The following is an 18,195-nucleotide window of genomic DNA, read 5'->3' on the forward strand; positions in this document are numbered from 1 at the left end:
GGCGTGGACCGTGCTAGTGGACCGGTTCTAAGTCACTACTGGTGTTCACCAGAGCCCGCCGCAAAGCGGGATGGTCTTGCTGCGGCGGTAGTGACCAGGTCGTATCCACTAGCAACGGCTCAACCTCTCTGACTGCTGAAGATAGGCGCGGTACAAGGGAGTAGACAGAAGCAAGGTCGGACGTAGCAGAAGGTCGGGGCAGGCAGCAAGGATCGTAGTCAGGGGCAACGGCAGGAGGTCTGGAACACAGGCTAGGAACACACAAGGAAACGCTTTCACTGGCACAATGGCAACAAGATCCGGCGAGGGAGTGCAGGGGAAGTGAGGTATACATAGGGAGTGCACAGGTGAACACACTAATTAGAACCACTGCGCCAATCAGCGGCGCAGTGGCCCTTTAAATCGCAGAGACCCGGCGCGCGCGCGCCCTAGGGAGCGGGGCCGCGCGCGCCGGGACAGGACCGACGGAGAGCGAGTCAGGTACGGGAGCCGGGGTGCGTATCGCGAGCGGGCGCCACCCGCATCGCGAATCGCATCCCGGCTGGAGGCAGGAGCGCAGCGCACCGGGTCAGTGGATCTGACCGGAGCGCTGCAATAGCGAGAGTGTAGCGAGCGCTCCGGGGAGGAGCGGGGACCCGGAGCGCTCGGCGTAACATGTACTAATTTGGTTTAAAAGTTTGTGATTTTTTTTAAGCGCAACAATAATATAAAAGTATGTAATAATGGGTATCATTTTAATCGTATTGACCCTCAGAATAAAGAACACATGTCATTTTTACCATAAATTGTACGGCGTGAAAACGAAACCTTCCAAAATTAGCAAAATTGCGTTTTTTGTTTTAATTTCCCCACAAAAATAGTGTTTTTTGGTTGCGCCATACATTTTATGATATAATGAGTGATTTCATTAAAAAGGACAACTGGTCGCGCAAAAAACAAGCCCTCATACTAGTCTGTGGATGAAAATATAAGAGAGTTATGATTTTTAGAAGGCGAGGAGGAAAAAATGAAAACGTAAAAATTAAATTGTCTGAGTCCTTAAGGCCAAAATGGGCTGAGTCCTTAAGGGGATAAAGCTCTCAGCCCATGTTATACACATGTTTTAAAGCTCATTTCATTTCTGGTTCGTGGAGAATGAGTTCAACTAGAACCAAACTTTTTGAAGGTTCACTCATCACTAATCATTGTTAAATGGGCATCTTGTTTTAGACAAGTTTAAGTCATATGGTAGATTGTAGTTAAGTGATTTTCTCCACTATATTAAACATAGAGCACTTTCTAGAGTACTATTTTTTTTCTATAAAAGGTTAATTGTTGAATACATTTTAATATATGATGAATAACATTTTCATGTAAACCTCTTTATTGCAGCATTAACAATTTTGATCCTAAACCTTTCGGAATCTACAAGTCTGAAGTGGAGATTATGGATCCACAGCACAAACTACTGCTAGAATGTACATATAGGGCTCTGGAAGATGGAGGCTACCCAGCAGAAAGCATCAGTGGAAGTGATACCGGAGTATTTATAGGTAAGGTAGGAAAGACAATAAAATAAAAACTTTTAAGATAAGTTAAATACGGTATATCCATTTTTGCTTTTTATGTTTATATTCTATTTATTAGTTAATAGATAAATAGTTATAGTTTACAGACTTTTCTATAGTATTTGAACCCCCCCCCCAAAAAAAATAAAGGAAATATAAGCACTACTATGCTGGAATTGCTTTTCCATCCTCTGGTGAAGCTTTTCTTCTGCTTCTGGGGCCCGACACGTAACACTGCCGTTTAGCTAATCGCTGTTCACAGAGATGTTTCGTCTCAGCCGCACCAGAAGTCAGCGTTATAATGCAAAAAATTATTTTTTGTTGCCAGATAACCCCTCTATTATCATATAATATCATCCTCTGCTACACAAAGAATTAAGAATGTTTGACCTGGGTAATTATGAGGTTAATGGGTAGTGACCCCCCCCCCCCCTAAACAGGACCACACTAGACACACAACAGGCAGACAAAAAAAGGGTTAATTAAACAGGTAAATGGCAAAATGGGATTGGGTGGGAGGAGCACTTGCTTCATCTTCACCAGACCAGGCCCTAGACCAAAAATGGGTTTGTGGTGGTGCTGTTTGAGGGTTTAAAAAAACAAACAAACAAACAAACCAACAAAATAAAAACGGCAGTGGTGGGCCCTCCTCAGGTCCGGTGCGCAACCTGACAGTCCTTTCCTGCTTGCTATAGTTACATAGTTACATAGTTAGTACGGTCGAAAAAAGACATATGTCCATCAAGTTCAACCAGGGAATTGAAGGGTAGGGGTGTGGCGCGATCTTCTTCTGATACATCTCCCCCGACCTCTCTTTAGCTGTGATATACAGTAGTTGAGGTTTCCTTGTGCTGAGGGCACTTCTTTTGGGCAGTTGATTCTAATGTCGTTGGGGAATCTAAACATGGAATATAAATTATTTTATAGGAACCACATATACTGTATGTAACAAATATCTATATATTTTTTACAGGTCTCATGAACAGGGATGCGGATACAATTTACAATAACTGTGCTGATAAAATTACTCATTTACATGGAACTGGAACATCAACCTGCATAGCTGCCAATAGGATATCATACTGCTTCAATCTGACGGGCCCGTCTATATCAATCGATACAGCTTGTTCTTCTTCTCTGGTTGCTTTACATTATGCCTGCCAATCCATCAGACAAGGTATATAAGTCTCAAGAATATAACATACATATAATTAGATACTAAATATTATATATTCATAAAAGATATATGGATATGATAGTGTTTATGCTGTTTTTGCATATATAGTATAGATTCTTATCAAATGCTTTACATTACCTTGGCACATACAGGGTCAGATTTAGGCTGCCTATAGCATGCAGCACCTCAGTATGAACCCCCCCCCCCAACCTAAAGAATAATTTTAAGTATGTGATATTGGCAATCTATTATAAACTGAATAGAACTCTTTGGGGAGACTAACTAAGACTGGAATATGACACTACTGTCTTAAATAGCTCCTAACGAGCTGTGGTAAAGTGAAAACTCATTGGTTGTTACAGGCAAAATTCTCTCCAGTTGTTTTCTCACACATTGTGATCAATCTTGGCCTGTAGGATTTATTAAGAGGAAAATGTGACTATCATGGGAAATAGTCTTACCTTTCTATCTATCTATATGTATATACAGTGGGGCAAAAAAAGTATTTAGTCAGCCACCAATTTTGTATGTTCTCCCACTTAACTGATGAATGACCAAGGACGTGTATACACGTCCATGTGCCGTTAATGGGGTATGACGCGGGCTCAGCTGATTCTTGTAGCCGAGGGCCGGCGTTAATAGCCGACATGTGGCGATCACCGCGGGCGGCTATTAACCCTTTAGATCCCCGCTCCCCCTGCAGTGCGATCACAGGGGGACGATCCCCTTTTGAGGTGTGAATAATCCTGGCAGGACCAGGCTTTATCAATTGAGCGCAGAGCACACAGATCAATGTGGTTCTATGGAACCACATTGATCTGTATGAGGAATCAAATTATTCCTCCTAAAAGTCCCTTAAGGGGACTAAAAGTGTGAAAAAAATTACTTAAAAAAAAAGTTTAAAAACACACACATTAACCCCTTATTAAAAGTTAAAATCACCCCCCTTTTCCCAAATTCCATATAAAAAATATATAAACATAATAAAAATAAACATATGTTGTATTGCCATGTGCATAAATGTCCGAACTATAAAACATATAAGGTTAATTAAACCGCATGGTCAATGGCGTGCATGTAAAAAAATTCCAAAGTCCAAAATTGCGTATTTTTGGTCACTTTGTGTACCATAAAAAAAAATGTATAAAAAGTGATCAAAAAGTATGATCAAAACAATCATGGTACGGATAAAAACTAGGGGTCAGAAGAGGACAATTTTAAACATACAAATTTTGGTGCATGTAGTTATAATTTTTTTTTTTAGTAGTAAAATAAAGAAAAATTATATAAATATGTTATCATTGGAACCATATGAACCTACTGAATAAATATATGGTGTAAATTTTACCGAAAAGTGCACTGAGTAGAATTGGAAGCCCCCAACATTTACAAAATGGCATTTTTTTCCCAATTTTGCCCCACAAATATTTTTTTATGGGTTCGCCATAAATTTTGTGGTGAAATGATCTATATCATTACAAAGTACAATTGGTGGCGCAAAAAATAAGCCCTCATATGAGTCTGTAGTTGCAAAATTGAAAGCGTTATGATTTTTAGAAGGTGATGAGGAAAAAATGAAAGTGCAAAAACGGAAAAACCTGTGGTTCTTAAGGGGTTAAAAAGATGAGAGAGGCCTGTAATTTTCATCATAGGTATACCTCAACCATGAGCAACATAATGAAAAAAAAATCCATATAATCACATTGTCTGATTTTTAAAGAATGTATTTGCAAATTATGGTGGAAAATAAGAATTTGGTCACCTACAAACAAGCAAGATTTCTGGCTCTCACAGACCTGTAACTTCTTTTTAAGAGTCCCCTCTGTCCTCCAATCGTTAACTGTATCAATGGCACCTGTTTGAACTTGTTATCAGTATAAAAGACACCTATCCACAACCTCAAACAGTCACACTCCAAACTCCACTATGGCCAAGACCAAAGAGCTGTCGAAGGATCTGCAATAGGTAAGCAGCTTGTTGTGAAGAAATCAACTTTGGGAGTAATTATTAGAAAATGGAAGACATAAAAGACCACTTATAATCTCCCTCAATCTGGGGCTTCACAAAAGATCTCACCCTGTGGTGTCAAAATTATCACTAGTATGGTGAGCAAAAATCCCAGAACCACATGGGGGACCTAGTGAATGACCTGCAGAGAGCTGGGACTAAAGTAACAAAGGGTACCATCAGTAACACACTACACCACCAGGGACTCAAATCATGCAGTGCCAGACTTGTCCCCCTGCTTAAGCCAGTACATGTCCGGACTTGTCTGAAGTTTGCTAGAGAGCATTTGGATGATCCAGAAGAGTATTTGAAGAATGTCATATGGTCTGATAAAACCAAAGTAGAACTTTTTGGTTAAAACTCAACTCGTCGTGTTTGGAGGCGAAAGAATGCTGAGTTGCATCCAAAGAACACCATACCTACTGTGAAGCATGGGGGTGGAAACATCATGCTTTGGGGTTGTTTTTCTGCTAAGGGACCAGGATGACTGATCCATGTAAAGGAAAGAATGAATGGGGCAATGTATCGTGAGATTTTTAGCGAAAACCTCCTTCCATCAGCAAGGGCATTGAAGATAAAATGTGGCTGGGTCTTTCAGCATGACAATGATCCCAAATACACCGCCCGGGCAATGAAGGAGTGACTTCGCAAGAAGCATTTCAAGGTCCTGGAGTGGCCTAGCCAGTCTCCAGATCTCAACCGCATAGAAAACCTTTGGAGGGAGTTAAAAGTCTGTGTTGCCCAGAGACAGCCCCAAAACATCACTGCTCTAGAGGAGATCTGCATGAAGGAATGGGCCAAAATACCAGTAGCTATGTGAAAACCTTGAGAAGACTAACACATTTGACCTGTGTTATTGCCAACAAAGGGTATATAACAAAGTATTGAGATGAACTTTTGTTATTGACCAAATTCTTATTTTCTACCATAATTAGCAAATAAATTCTTAAGATGAAAATTACAGGCCTCTCTCATGTTTTTAAGTGGCTGACTAAATACTTTTTTGCCCCACTGTATATATATTTATTTATTTTCAGTTTTGTACTTTATGATTGACATTTGGCTCCTCCCCTTTGTGGCTCCACCTTTACATAGCCACACCCATGACCAAAATGGACTGCTTAGTATAAAATGCCCGGGCCTCTTTTCGGTCCCAGTCAGGCCCTGAGTATAAGCCAATATAAGTTACTTTATAAGATATCTTTTCAGACAAAAATTCTTCTTTCTCCTGGTAGCAAGTTTTTTCTCTCTCCCCCTCCTGCTGCTCAAACCCTCTTTCTAAAAATCAGCTCAGCTTTGTCCTGTGTCTGCAAGACAAGTCTATGGAGGGGCGAGAAGTGTGCTCTGATCACCAATTCTAGATAAAGCTTGCAGAGCAGAAATCTACTCAAAAATACTATATAAAAGTTATATAATTGCCAGAAAAAGTGCTGCTTCTTATGTACACACAGAGGGCCTGCTTATCCCTAAAGGGGTTCTCCCCTGGAAAACGTTTTTTTTTTATCAACTTGTGATAGAAAGTTAAAGATATTTGTAAATTACTTCTATTTAAAAACCTTAATCCTGCCAGTACTTATCAGCTGCTGTATGATCCACAGGAAGTTCTTCACTTTTTTAAATTTCCTTTCTGTCTGACCACAGTGCTCTCTGCTGACACCTCTGTCCATATAAGGAACTGTCCAGAGCAGAAGAGGTTTGTTATGGGCATTTCCTTCTACTCTGGGCAGTTCCTAAAATGGACAGAGGTGTCAGAAGAGAGCACTGTGATCAGACAGAAAGGAAATTTAAAAAGAAAATAACTTCCTGTGGAGCATATAACAGCTGATAAGTACTGGAAGGATTAAGATTTTTAAATAGAAGTCATTTACAAATCTGTTTAACTTTCTGGCACCAGTTGATTTAGAAAAAAATGTTTTCTAGTGGAGTACCCCTTTAAAAAGTCACCTGAAAATGACAGTTATGCTTTTAGCAAATAACTACTACTAATTATTTTAGATTTATTAGGTGCGGGCCCCTTAACCCCTCCCCTCTCGCTCTGTGCAGTAATGATAGCGGGGTGCCGCAGCGGCGATCCCCGGGGTCCACAGCAGCGGGACCCTGGCGATCTGACATCTTATCCCCTATCCTTTGGATTGGGGAAAAGATGTCTAGGGGCGGAGTACCCCATTAAAGGGTGCTTGTTAACCCTTGCTATTCGTGACGCCAGGGTGAGGGCTCCTCAGTAATGCTTGTCCTACCGCCACCCTTCCCAAGAGCGATAGGGAGGTAGAGAATATTCGAATGTCCACAACCGGAGAGTTTTCTGAAACAGGTATAACTTTTACTGAAGATTTTCTGCAAGCTTCAATAACGGAACAGTCTCTATGCATACAACTGCTTTCTTTGGAGATTGACAAAGGTTGTGACTTTAGCAATTTAGAGTCTGTAGATATTATGCGCTGTTCCATTGGATTTATGGGATTAGTTGCGGTCCAATAGTCACGCTAGCTTTAGCGGGGGTAGTTTAGAACTCACGGTTTTAGTTCTGCTGAGGCCGGTAGGTTTTTCAGGCCTAGCGTGTCTTTGCAAGTTGTGCAGATTCGTCCTGCTAGTCCGGCATCCACGAGAGCAGCAACCCAAGAGAGCGATAATTGGCTACAGCTCCATTATATGGACAGGGGCTGGACTAGAGCTAATTAGTCCATACTTGTGTCAATCACCATTACAAAGATTTGTGGGTAACACGTGACCCAAGGACCTCCTAAGGTCCTCCAACATACCATAGAGGATATTAACATGGTCACATGACCGAAGGTCCTGCAACGCTAAACAAGGTAAGTACTATACATTATCCTAGATATATACTATTATTAAATATATACATATATTAACATTAGATAATTAGACTTGAGAAGAGGCGACTAGGGGCTGTCCTACCTGAGGGACCCTACCTGAGCGTAGTTACTCTGGCTTTGGGGACCTCTACACTAGGTACGGTATGTAATACGGTACCGGGACACCACAAAACAAAGTATTTTTATTGTTACTAAGACTGATATCTTTCTTAAACAGGTGACTGTGGTATGGCGATTTGTGCAGGAGTCAGCTGTATTATTGAACCTCGTGTCTTTGTTGCACTTACTCAAGCAAAGATGATTTCTCCAGAAGGGACAAGTAAACCATTTTCCAATAAAGCAGATGGATATGGAAGAGGAGAAGGATGTGGTGTTGTTCTCTTAAAACCTTTAAAAAAGGTATTTCTTTTAAAATTTTCTTAAAAATCAAAATAGCATGGCACGTTTAAACATAGGGGCTCAAGGAGGTGGTAAAAACCATGAAACTGCCTCCTTGCGTACGCCCCTGATCTCCAGTATAGTAGTATATTTAAATGTGACACGTTTATTTTGCAAAAGGTTGTACTGGTTATGCAAATGACCCCACTAGGTGGACTCTTCCAGCTATAGAATATAAGTAATCAAGGCAATAAAGCTATGTGATGGAAAAGTGCTTAAAACTTAACTTTTGCTACATGATAAATTAAAACAAAAAGAATCTTATATTTGATCAACAATGTGATGTCCCCTGGACCATTGAAATCACTTACTTAGTGTAATCTTGTGGCGTTGTCCCAAAAGAAATTATATGGAAAATACAGTTAATATAGTCAGCTGTGACCTGTCCCTGAGCCTGATATCTCACAGCATACCTGCTCCAAGAGACACCCTTTATATACAGAGACAATATTCCCTCTCCCTACATGTTTCTTTCACCTACAATGGTGACATCATCAGGGAAGATCCTAGGGGAAAATGAAAAAACCATGCACCAACACTTCGGAACATGAAGACCTAGACTGTTCCTTCAATGGTCATGGTGAGAACATGTCGCCCATCCAGAATGCTTTAGATGTACTGTTAAACAGATTTGTAAATTACTTCTATTTCATAATCTTAATCCTTCCATTACTTATCAGCTGCTGTATGCTCCAGAGGAAGTTCTTTTTGAATCCCTTTTCTGTCTGACCACACTGCTCTCTGTTGACACCTCTGTCCATGTCAGGAACTGTCCAGAGCAGGAGCAAATTCCCATAGCAAACCTCTCCTGCTCTGGACAGTTCCTGACATGGACAGAGGTGTCAGCAGAGAGCACTGTGGTCAGACAGAAAATAAATTCAAAGAGAGGTGTCCTCTGGAGCATACAGCAGCTCATACAGCAGTACTGAAAGGAATAAGATTTTTAAATAGAAGTAATCTGTTTAAATCTGTTTAACTTTCTGGCACCAGTTTATTAAAAAAAAAAAAAAAAAATCCACAGGAGTACCCCCATAATACTTGTTTTGTTCTTTTTGTTTATACTTAGTCACCACACAGTAATACTATATGTATGCCTTGTTCTGAGGTTTGTGCAGGCTTTTGTCATTTTCCCCCAGCATCACCCCTGATGATGTTATCATTGTAGTAGACAGAAACATGAAGGGAGAGGGAGTATCGTCTCTGTACATAAAGGGTGTCCCTTAGAGCAGGTGTTCTGTGAGACATCAGGCTCAGAAACAGGTTACAATTGACTTTTTAACTGTATTTGCTTCCATAAAATTTTTGGGATGACAAGGTGATTCCAAAGGTCCAGGGGACATCTCACTGTTGATCATATATATGATTCTTTTTGTTTTAGTTTATTATATAGTAAAAGTTTTAAGCGCTTTTCTGTCACATAGCCTTATTGGATTGTTACTTATGTTATATTCTATAGCTGGAAGAGCCCACCTAGTGGGGTTGCTTGAAGGACCAGTGCAACTTTTTACAAAATAAACATGTCACATCATCCTACACATGCATGCCCCAAAGAAAGAGATGCTGCAGACCTCTAGTGGCTACAGGCATGAAGCTACATGTGGCCATGAAGATAGAAGAGCGCCACTGACTGCGGCAGGTTTTTTTGACATTTTTTGTTGATTTATTTTTCTTTACGCCTGCCACGCCCCCTCCCATAGACTTGCATTGAGGGGACAGCGGGACGTCACACGGGGGCGGAGTCCTGATGTCACGGACTTACTTTCCCAGAGTCGCTGCTCAGACCCTCCAGCAGTTCCGGTGAGAACACAGATGGGTGCCGAAAGCAATAATGCGGGGGTCCCCAGCGGCGGGATCCCCGCGATCAGACATCTTATCCCCTATCCTTTGGATAGGGGATAAGATGTCTAAGGTGGGAATACCCCTTTAAGGGGTTAAGTCAGACATCACAACTTCATATGGCAAAGTGTTCCATAGTCTCACTGCTCTTACAGTAAAGAATCTCTGTCTGTGATGTGGTGAAACCTTCTTTCTTCTAGACGTAGAGGATGCCCCTTGTCATTGTTACTGGCCTGGGTATAAAAAGATCACTAGAAAGATCTTTGTACTGTCTATTCATATGTTCATACATTGTCCCTAAGACGTCTTTACTTCAAACTACATAACCCCAAGCTTCATTACCTGTCTTGGTCCTGTAATCCTCCCATACTATTATCTTTGTTGCCCTCCTTTGCACCCTCTCCAGCTCAACCATGTCCTTCTTATATACAGGTGCCCGAAATTGAACACAATACTCCATATGTGGTCTGACTAATGATTTATACAGAGGCAAAACTATGTTCCTGTGTCGAGCCTCTATGCCTCTCTTGATACATAGTGTTGCTCGCGAATATTCGCAATTCGAATATTATTCGCGAATATCGCATATTCGCGAATTTCGCGAATATAGCGCTATATATTCGTAATTACGAATATTCGTTTTTTTTTTCTTTTTCTTCACAGCACACATCACAGTGATCACCCCTCTCTGCTTCCAGCTTGTGTGGTGTAAAGAAGGCTCTAATACTACTGTGTGAGACTGTCGGACGAAAATTCGCATATGCAAATTTTCGCATATGCGAATTTTCGCGCACACTAATTTTTAATATGTTAATTTTTGCATACGCGAATGTTCGCATATGCGAAAATAAAACGGGGATATTACGAATATGCGAATATTCGCGAATATATGACGAATATTCGTCCATATATTCGCGAATATTCGCGAATTCGAATATGGCCTATGCCGCTCAACACTATTGATACATCCCATGACTTTGTTAGCCTTGGCAGCAGCTGCCTGGCACTGATCACTAAAGTTGAGCTTACTGTCCACCAGTATCCCCAAATCCTTTTCGGTAGAAGTTTTACATAATGTTTTTTTTTATATCTAGCACATAATTGTACATTTTGTTTTTATGGCCTAAATGCATAACCTTACATTTCACCAGGGAGTCACTTGATATAACTTCATTGTAAGAAACTGTGAAGAGCCGGTATCTAACAGTGTATTGGTCTGTGTATAGTATTTTGTTTAGTTACAACATTGTGATAATATGTGGACAGGATGTGGTGCAATAATTTTTTCCCCCTGTAAACGCAACTGCTAGAGATATAACATACTAATAAACTGATTATATCTTTGTACAGTTCACATGCTGTTATGCATTTATATATTATTCTTATTTTTATATATTTTATAGGCTATTGATGATTACAACAAAATCTGGGGAATAATATGTAAAACTGCAGTTAACCAAGATGGACGGTCAGTGTCGCCAATCACTAAACCATCTCAACATCAACAGGAGAAATTATTGCATCAAATCTATAAAGCCATTGATCCATGTTCTGTGCAGTACGTTGAAGCTCATGGTACTGGAACACCAATTGGTGACCCAACAGAAGCAGCCAGCTTAGGAAACATGATTGGGAAAAAGCGCCCCATTGGAATGAAGCCTCTGAAGATTGGGTCAGTAAAAGGGAACATTGGTCACACTGAATCTGCCGCTGGGGTTGCCGGGCTGATTAAAGTTCTTCTCATGATGCACCATGAAATGATTCCTCCATCTCTACATTATTCAAAGGAAACTGGCATCAAAATCATAGAGGAATCGAATCTAGAAATTCCCACCAGCCCTGAAAAATGGCCAGAGGAGGCAGCGTTTGGAAGAATGGCAGGAATAAACAGCTTTGGGTTTGGAGGAACTAATTCACACACTGTTGTTAAACAGTACAAATACAAATATCCCCAATATCATTCCAAAAGACCGGTAGAACTTTATATAATGTCCGCAGCCTCCAGCAAATCCCTTCACCTTTCTATTGAAGATACACATGAAGTGATAAGCAAGACAACATCCTTAACCCTGGAGAACCTGGTCTACACAGCCGCCTGCAGAAGAAGTCACAGTAATTACAAATACAGAGCAGGATTTCTGGCCTCTTCTATAACTCAGCTACACCAACAGCTTCAGACTATGAAAAAAGATATCGCTCCAGCGAAATCGAATCCCCACATTGTATTTGTGTTCTGTGGGAATGGCGTCCTTCATAGAGGCATGTGTAAGATGTTACTAGAAATCGAGCCAGTGTTCAGACAGAAGTGTGTAGAGATAGACATGATGATGAGAGTTTACACTTCCCTGTCTGTGGTACAGTTGTTGGAGGAAGAGTTTGATGATTTCTCACGGCCGGATGTGGCACAGCTGCTTCTCTTTACAATTCAGGTGTCATTGGTCACTTTACTGAGATACTGGGGGGTGAAGCCAGATTGTATTTTGGGACATTCAGTTGGAGAAGTTGCTGCAGCTCATTGTTCTGGAATTCTTTCACTAGAAGATGCAATAAAAGTCATTTATTACAGGAGCGCACTGCAATGTAAGGTCACCGGAGGAAAAATGTTGGTGGTTGGGAATATTATGGTTACCGAAGTGTCAGATTTAATTGCATCCTACAAAGGAAAAGCTTGTATTGCTGCTTATAACAGTCCTACCTCATGCACAGTATCTGGAGATGGTGAGACAATAGATCAAATTAATACAAAACTGTCTAAAGATTACAGTTCATATAATGTATTTCTCCATGTACTTGATGTCCCTGCTGCGTACCACAGCCCCATGATGGATCCTATATTGGATGAGGTAAAAGAGACACTGAGGGATTTACAAGAGCAAAATATGAAAATTGATCTTATATCAACAGTGACGGGTAAGTCAGCATCCAAAGAAGATTTCACCACTGGTGATTACTGGGCTAAAAATATCCGTGAACCAGTTTGCTTTGAAAAAGCTGTCGAAGCTTCAGCAAGAGATAAAGAAAACATTGTGTTTATTGAAATAGGACCCCGGAGAGCACTACAAAGAAACATAACTGAAACTTTAGGACCCAAAACAACAGTATATCCTGTTATACAGCCCAAAAAAGAGCATGAGACCATCTTTTCTTTGCTGATATCACTTTTTACACAAGGATACAATCCTGACTGGTGTCATGTTTTTGAGGCATATAAATCTGCTCCCTCAACAATTCCGAGATATCAATTTGATCACATCAAGGAAGACATTAAATATGAAAAAATCAGAAACCAAACAACATCACGTCCCAACCATCCCTTAATTCATAGCATGAGTGACGATTTCACGGAGTTCAGCTGTAAACTCTCTAAAGAAATTACACCTTATGTCTATGAACACAAAGTTTTGGGGGCGGCCATTATTCCGGGGGCTTTTTATGTAGAGCTTGCACTGGCAGCTGCCGCTACCAGCTTCAAACCCAAATTACCATTACATTCTCTAAAAGTAAGTGTAAACTTCCTGAAACCTTGTGTTCTTCACCACAATACTATAGACCTGAATGTGAAATTTAACCAAGAAGACCAGGTTACTCATTTTGAAGTTCTAACATCACATGTCTTTGCAACTGGGAAAATAGAAAAAAATAACCACACAATAGACACAAGCAAAAGGATCTTGGTTGAACAGATTTTTCAAAGATGTACTTCTGTTGTCAAGAAACAAAAGATTTATGAGATGCTCTATGCAGCTGGCTTTGAATATGGGGAGGCTTACGAACAGCTGGGCGATGTTCATTCTGGAAAAGATCTTAAAGAAATAATTGGAAGGGTAAAAGTACAAAAAGAAATCCGAGATACAATGTATGAGTACCACATACATCCAGTCATTTTAGACAGTTTTCTCCAAATAGGGGTTTGTTTTAATTTTGTTGCAGAGGACTCTGTGCGTATGTTGCCATCTTTGATAGGAGGCCTAACAATTCTACAGCCTATGCAAGAACAAATGATCATTTATATGAAATTAGTAAAAACCACAGAGAAATACTTTGAGTTATGCGGATGTTTTACAGATAATAATGGTTTAGTTCTAGTAGAAATAAAAAAATTTAGAATAACATTTGTAAAACAAACAGTTAACAAAGAAAACAATTTTTTTTTCCAAGCTGAATGGAAAAAGTCTTCCCAGTCCAAGCCTACTACAAAACAAGAGGCAAATATGGTAGTTTATTCTGACAATCTGGGAATAGGGGAAAAATTATCAACCTATATACAGAATGGACTAAGCTACATTACCTTCAACAACTGGGATACAGAAATTCCAACACTTAAAATTCTTAACAGTCAATGTAATGATGTTGTGTTCATGTGGGGAATCCACAGACTTCCTGACGATAGTTCAGAAAATCTAACACAAGTTCTTGCAAAGTGTTGTGAAGTCTATCGACAGCTAATTTTAGCAGTCAGAGAAAGGTCCTCTAAACCTGCTATCAGGACAGTGACGTTCAAAGCAGTTGGAAAAACAGTGGATCACATTAATCCTGGATTCGCACTGGTGGGAATGACAAGAGCGTGCCTTATCGAAATACCTGAATTGAAATTTCAGCTTATTGATATTTCTTCATCAAGCACCCAAGATATGGCGGCATTAGCTCAAGTTCTTCTTCATTATGATCCCAATAATTATCCTGAGATCTGGATCAATGATGGTTCTATTTACACTAGTGAAATCATTGTCACTGACACTAAAAAGAGAACATGGCAAACAGAAACCTTACAGAAATCTGATAGTTTTACCCTTTACTCTTCAGAGCCCTACAACATAAGTGAGATATCTGCGGAACAAACAGTCTTTCCATTTTCTGGGTTAAAGAGCAAAGAAATAGAGATCAATATTGACAGAATTTGCGCTCACACAGAAGATTACTTTCCTGTGAGTCTTTCAAATTGGAAATATGGCAGTGCTTCTTATTTTACAAAAAGCGAAAAGCATGAGCTCATTGCTCTGGATTTTGCTGGTATTGTGGTTGCAGTTGGGAAGGATGTGAAGAAAATTCAAGTTGGGGATCGAGTTGCAGTGTGTTATCCAACAATTGCAACCTCCAAAGTGAAGCTTTCTGAGGATGTTTGCTACTTAATCAAAAAAGCTCCAGCATTGAGAAATTCTCCATGTATTTCATTCTTTGTTTTAGCCTGGGAAATATTGCACCACCAACTACCACGTGCAAAAAATAAACCAAAACTAACAATAGTCTCTTCAGATGCAAAGTCCATTTTATGCAGAGTTTTATGCAAGACAGCAGAGCGAACAGGCTGGGAAGCTACTATATCCAATGGGAATATGATAACTGACAAAAAGTGTGCTGCCATGGTTGTTCTTCCTACAGTTGAAGGCATCTCTAGAGAAGCACTCACCGAGTTACCTCTTCTTAAAAATGTTGTTGTTCTATCAGACCAGAAAAATGTAAAAAACGTGATACTGAACGCCAGGCAAGATGTTCATGTTCATCTGCTTGATCTTGCTGTTGTGTTTCACCAGACATATCTACAACAGTTTGCAAAGGACTTACATAAATGGTTGTACTCAATGTCATCTGAATTAGTCATTTCAAAACTGATAATTCAACCCTCACATAATAAATCTAACTATAACAATACATTGTGTAGCTATGCAACAGCCCAGGCCATACCACTTATTGAGCTAGATAATGGTATAATCTCAAGGATCTCTGGGTCATCACCCAATCTAAGACTTTTTAAGCACTGTGGAGTTTACATAGTCACAGGTGGTCTAACTGGTCTTGGGTTTGAGACAGTGAAATTCATTATACAGAATGGCGGAGGCAATGTTGTGATTTTGTCCAGAAGAAATCCAACTCCTGAAATGGAAAAGGAAATCGGTGAGACTGAAAATGAAAATGAACATGCTAAGATAGTTACACTGCAGTGCAATGTTACCAGTTATACTGAAGTCATAAGAGCTATAGATTCAATCAAAAAAATATTCCCAAAGATTCCAATAAGAGGCGTCTTTCACAGTGCAGTTGTCCTTTATGATGGGATTTTGCAGAACCTTAATTTGTCACTTTTTGAGAAAGTACTAAGTCCAAAAGTAGATGGAGCTGTAAATCTCCACCGTGCCACATCGGACATTAAACTAGACTACTTTGTTTGCTATTCGTCTATTGCTTCATTTGTTGGAAATCCAGGACAAGCAAATTATGCTGCTGCCAACTCCTTTCTAGACACATTCTGTCAATACAGAAGGAATATGGGACTTTGTGGACAGTCAATAAGTTGGGGAGGCCTCAATCTTGGACTATTACTTAACCAACACCAAATTCACAAACTCCTACAGTCAAAAGGGATATTTCTTTTGAATACCAAGGAAATTCATGAGAATCTAAAGAAATGTCTTTTAATAAACAACACCCACCAAGCAATTGCCAAGTTTGACTTTAAAACTATGTCCAGTACTTTAATTTCATTCATACCAGGACTAAAGAAGCGGCTCTATAATGTTGTAACAGAAGAGTTGAGAAATTCTGAACAAACACCAAACAGGAATGAGTTCTCCAACCTTAATAAGGAATCCTGTGATGACTATGTGTTGTCAGTAATAACTGAACTCACAGGTGTCAGTCCCAGTGAAATCACTCCAAGTACGGTTCTTAACTCTGTTGGTATTGACTCGATGTTGGCAATGACATTACAAAGTCGTATCTTCAAAGAGATGAATGTAAACATACCACTGGTCAAGCTTTTGGATCCGAACACAACAATCTCAATGTTGGTCATGATTCTTAAAGAAAACACTGGTAATGACAAAGAAAATGGGAGTAAAATAATAGAGGAAACTAGGCTGTGATATGAATAATATCTTCATATACTCTAATAGGAGTTAAATCTTAAATTGTATCCAAACCTATTATGAAATTTAAAGGAAGTAAATATTATTATTCACCCATTTTACAGTGGCTCCAATTATTTTTGCGCTCTGAAACTTTGCCATGATAATAAAACCTTATCTGTATATTGTCTTATGTACAAAAAATGCTTCTTTGTTTTTCAGTGTGCTCTTTATGTGAGAAATTATATACTTATTCATTATGTACTTCTATACATCTGTAGCAGGCAATACCAACATAAGCATTTATTACAGTGTCTTAACTTTTGAGTCTTTCCATTTAAAGGAGTTGTCCAGTGTAGAACACTTAACCCCTATCCTAAGGATAGGCGATAAGTTTCAGATTGTGGAGGGTCCAACCGCTGGGACCCGGTTCGCTAGCCAGAGAGCGTGTGCCGACCATTGCACGAAGCGGCGGCTGACACGCCCCCTCAATACAGCACTATGGCAGAGCTGAAGCGCTGTCTTCGGCAATCTCCGGCTCTGCCATAGCGCTGTATTGAGGGGGAGTGTCGGCCACCGCTTGATGCGGTGGTTGGCACGCGATCTCTGGCCAGTGAGCCGGTGCCCCGTACAGGGGATCGCGGGGGGCCCCAGCGGTCGGACCCCCCGCAATCTGAAACTTGTTCTACACTGAACTACTACTTTAAGCAGATGTTTCATGTATTAGTATATTATATTATATATTTCTTTGAATTCTGTTTGTTAATGTGCATATCATAATTGTGAAAATCTATTTCATGTCAATCGTACTGACCCACAGAATAAAGCTGTAATGTTATTTTTATGGTATTATAAACGGCATAAATTTAAAATGTAAAGAATAAACGACAAAATAAAAATTTTTCCATTTTACAAAAAAAAAAAAAACTGACTGAACTTTTGAGTTTTACGTTTTCCTTTGATTCCTTTGTTAATATATATCCAATTCTGTAAATTCTGCTTATGTATAAATCATAAATGTTAGAATCTGTTTTGTGTCTACAATCTTACTTATTACCTCACTAAATGTAATATATATTAAATTGCTTTACCTGTGATCTTGATTCTGGTGCTCAATAGTTATAAAGTCTAATTAATAAAAATTATTTTGGTACCTTGACCACATGTTTTTTTCTTTTTAAACAAAAAATGCAATTAGGGAAACAAGGGTATTGGTGCCCCAAAATTCCAGTCAATTTGAAAATATAAACATAACTGTATGTCCATTTTTGCTGTTCCTTGCCACAAATGAGTGTACATTTATACCCAGGAAATAATCAGTCTCCGTGTCAAAGACTCATGACAATCCTGTGACCTGAGCTTTGTCCAGGCAGTTGACAGTCCCAGATAGCTTGCTCGAGACCAAACCGAGCCCTCCAGTGTTACCGAAACCTGTTATTAGTCAGTCAAGGGGACTGAACCACAATGCTTTAGATATGTACTGCCATTTACTGGCTATGAGAAGTTTCCTTTTA

General features: G+C 39.7%; 1 protein-coding gene across 3 annotated transcripts in view; it reads left to right on the forward strand.

Annotated features, from left to right (window-relative positions):
- LOC130273108 (uncharacterized) overlaps positions 1-17,833 on the forward strand; it is a 47,267-nt gene extending 29,434 nt beyond the window's left edge. For all 3 annotated transcript variants that reach the window (XM_056519377.1, XM_056519376.1, XM_056519378.1), the window contains 4 exons: positions 1,372-1,532; positions 2,521-2,724; positions 7,783-7,964; positions 11,243-17,833. In XM_056519377.1, coding sequence (XP_056375352.1) covers positions 1,372-1,532; positions 2,521-2,724; positions 7,783-7,964; positions 11,243-16,699 — 6,004 coding nt within the window. In that variant the 3' untranslated portion in view covers positions 16,700-17,833. The remainder of the gene's footprint in view (positions 1-1,371; positions 1,533-2,520; positions 2,725-7,782; positions 7,965-11,242) is intronic.
- The last annotated feature ends 362 nt before the right edge of the window (positions 17,834-18,195 follow it).

Source organism: Hyla sarda, chromosome 5 (assembly GCF_029499605.1).
Source record: "Hyla sarda isolate aHylSar1 chromosome 5, aHylSar1.hap1, whole genome shotgun sequence".
NCBI lineage: Eukaryota > Metazoa > Chordata > Amphibia > Anura > Hylidae > Hyla > Hyla sarda.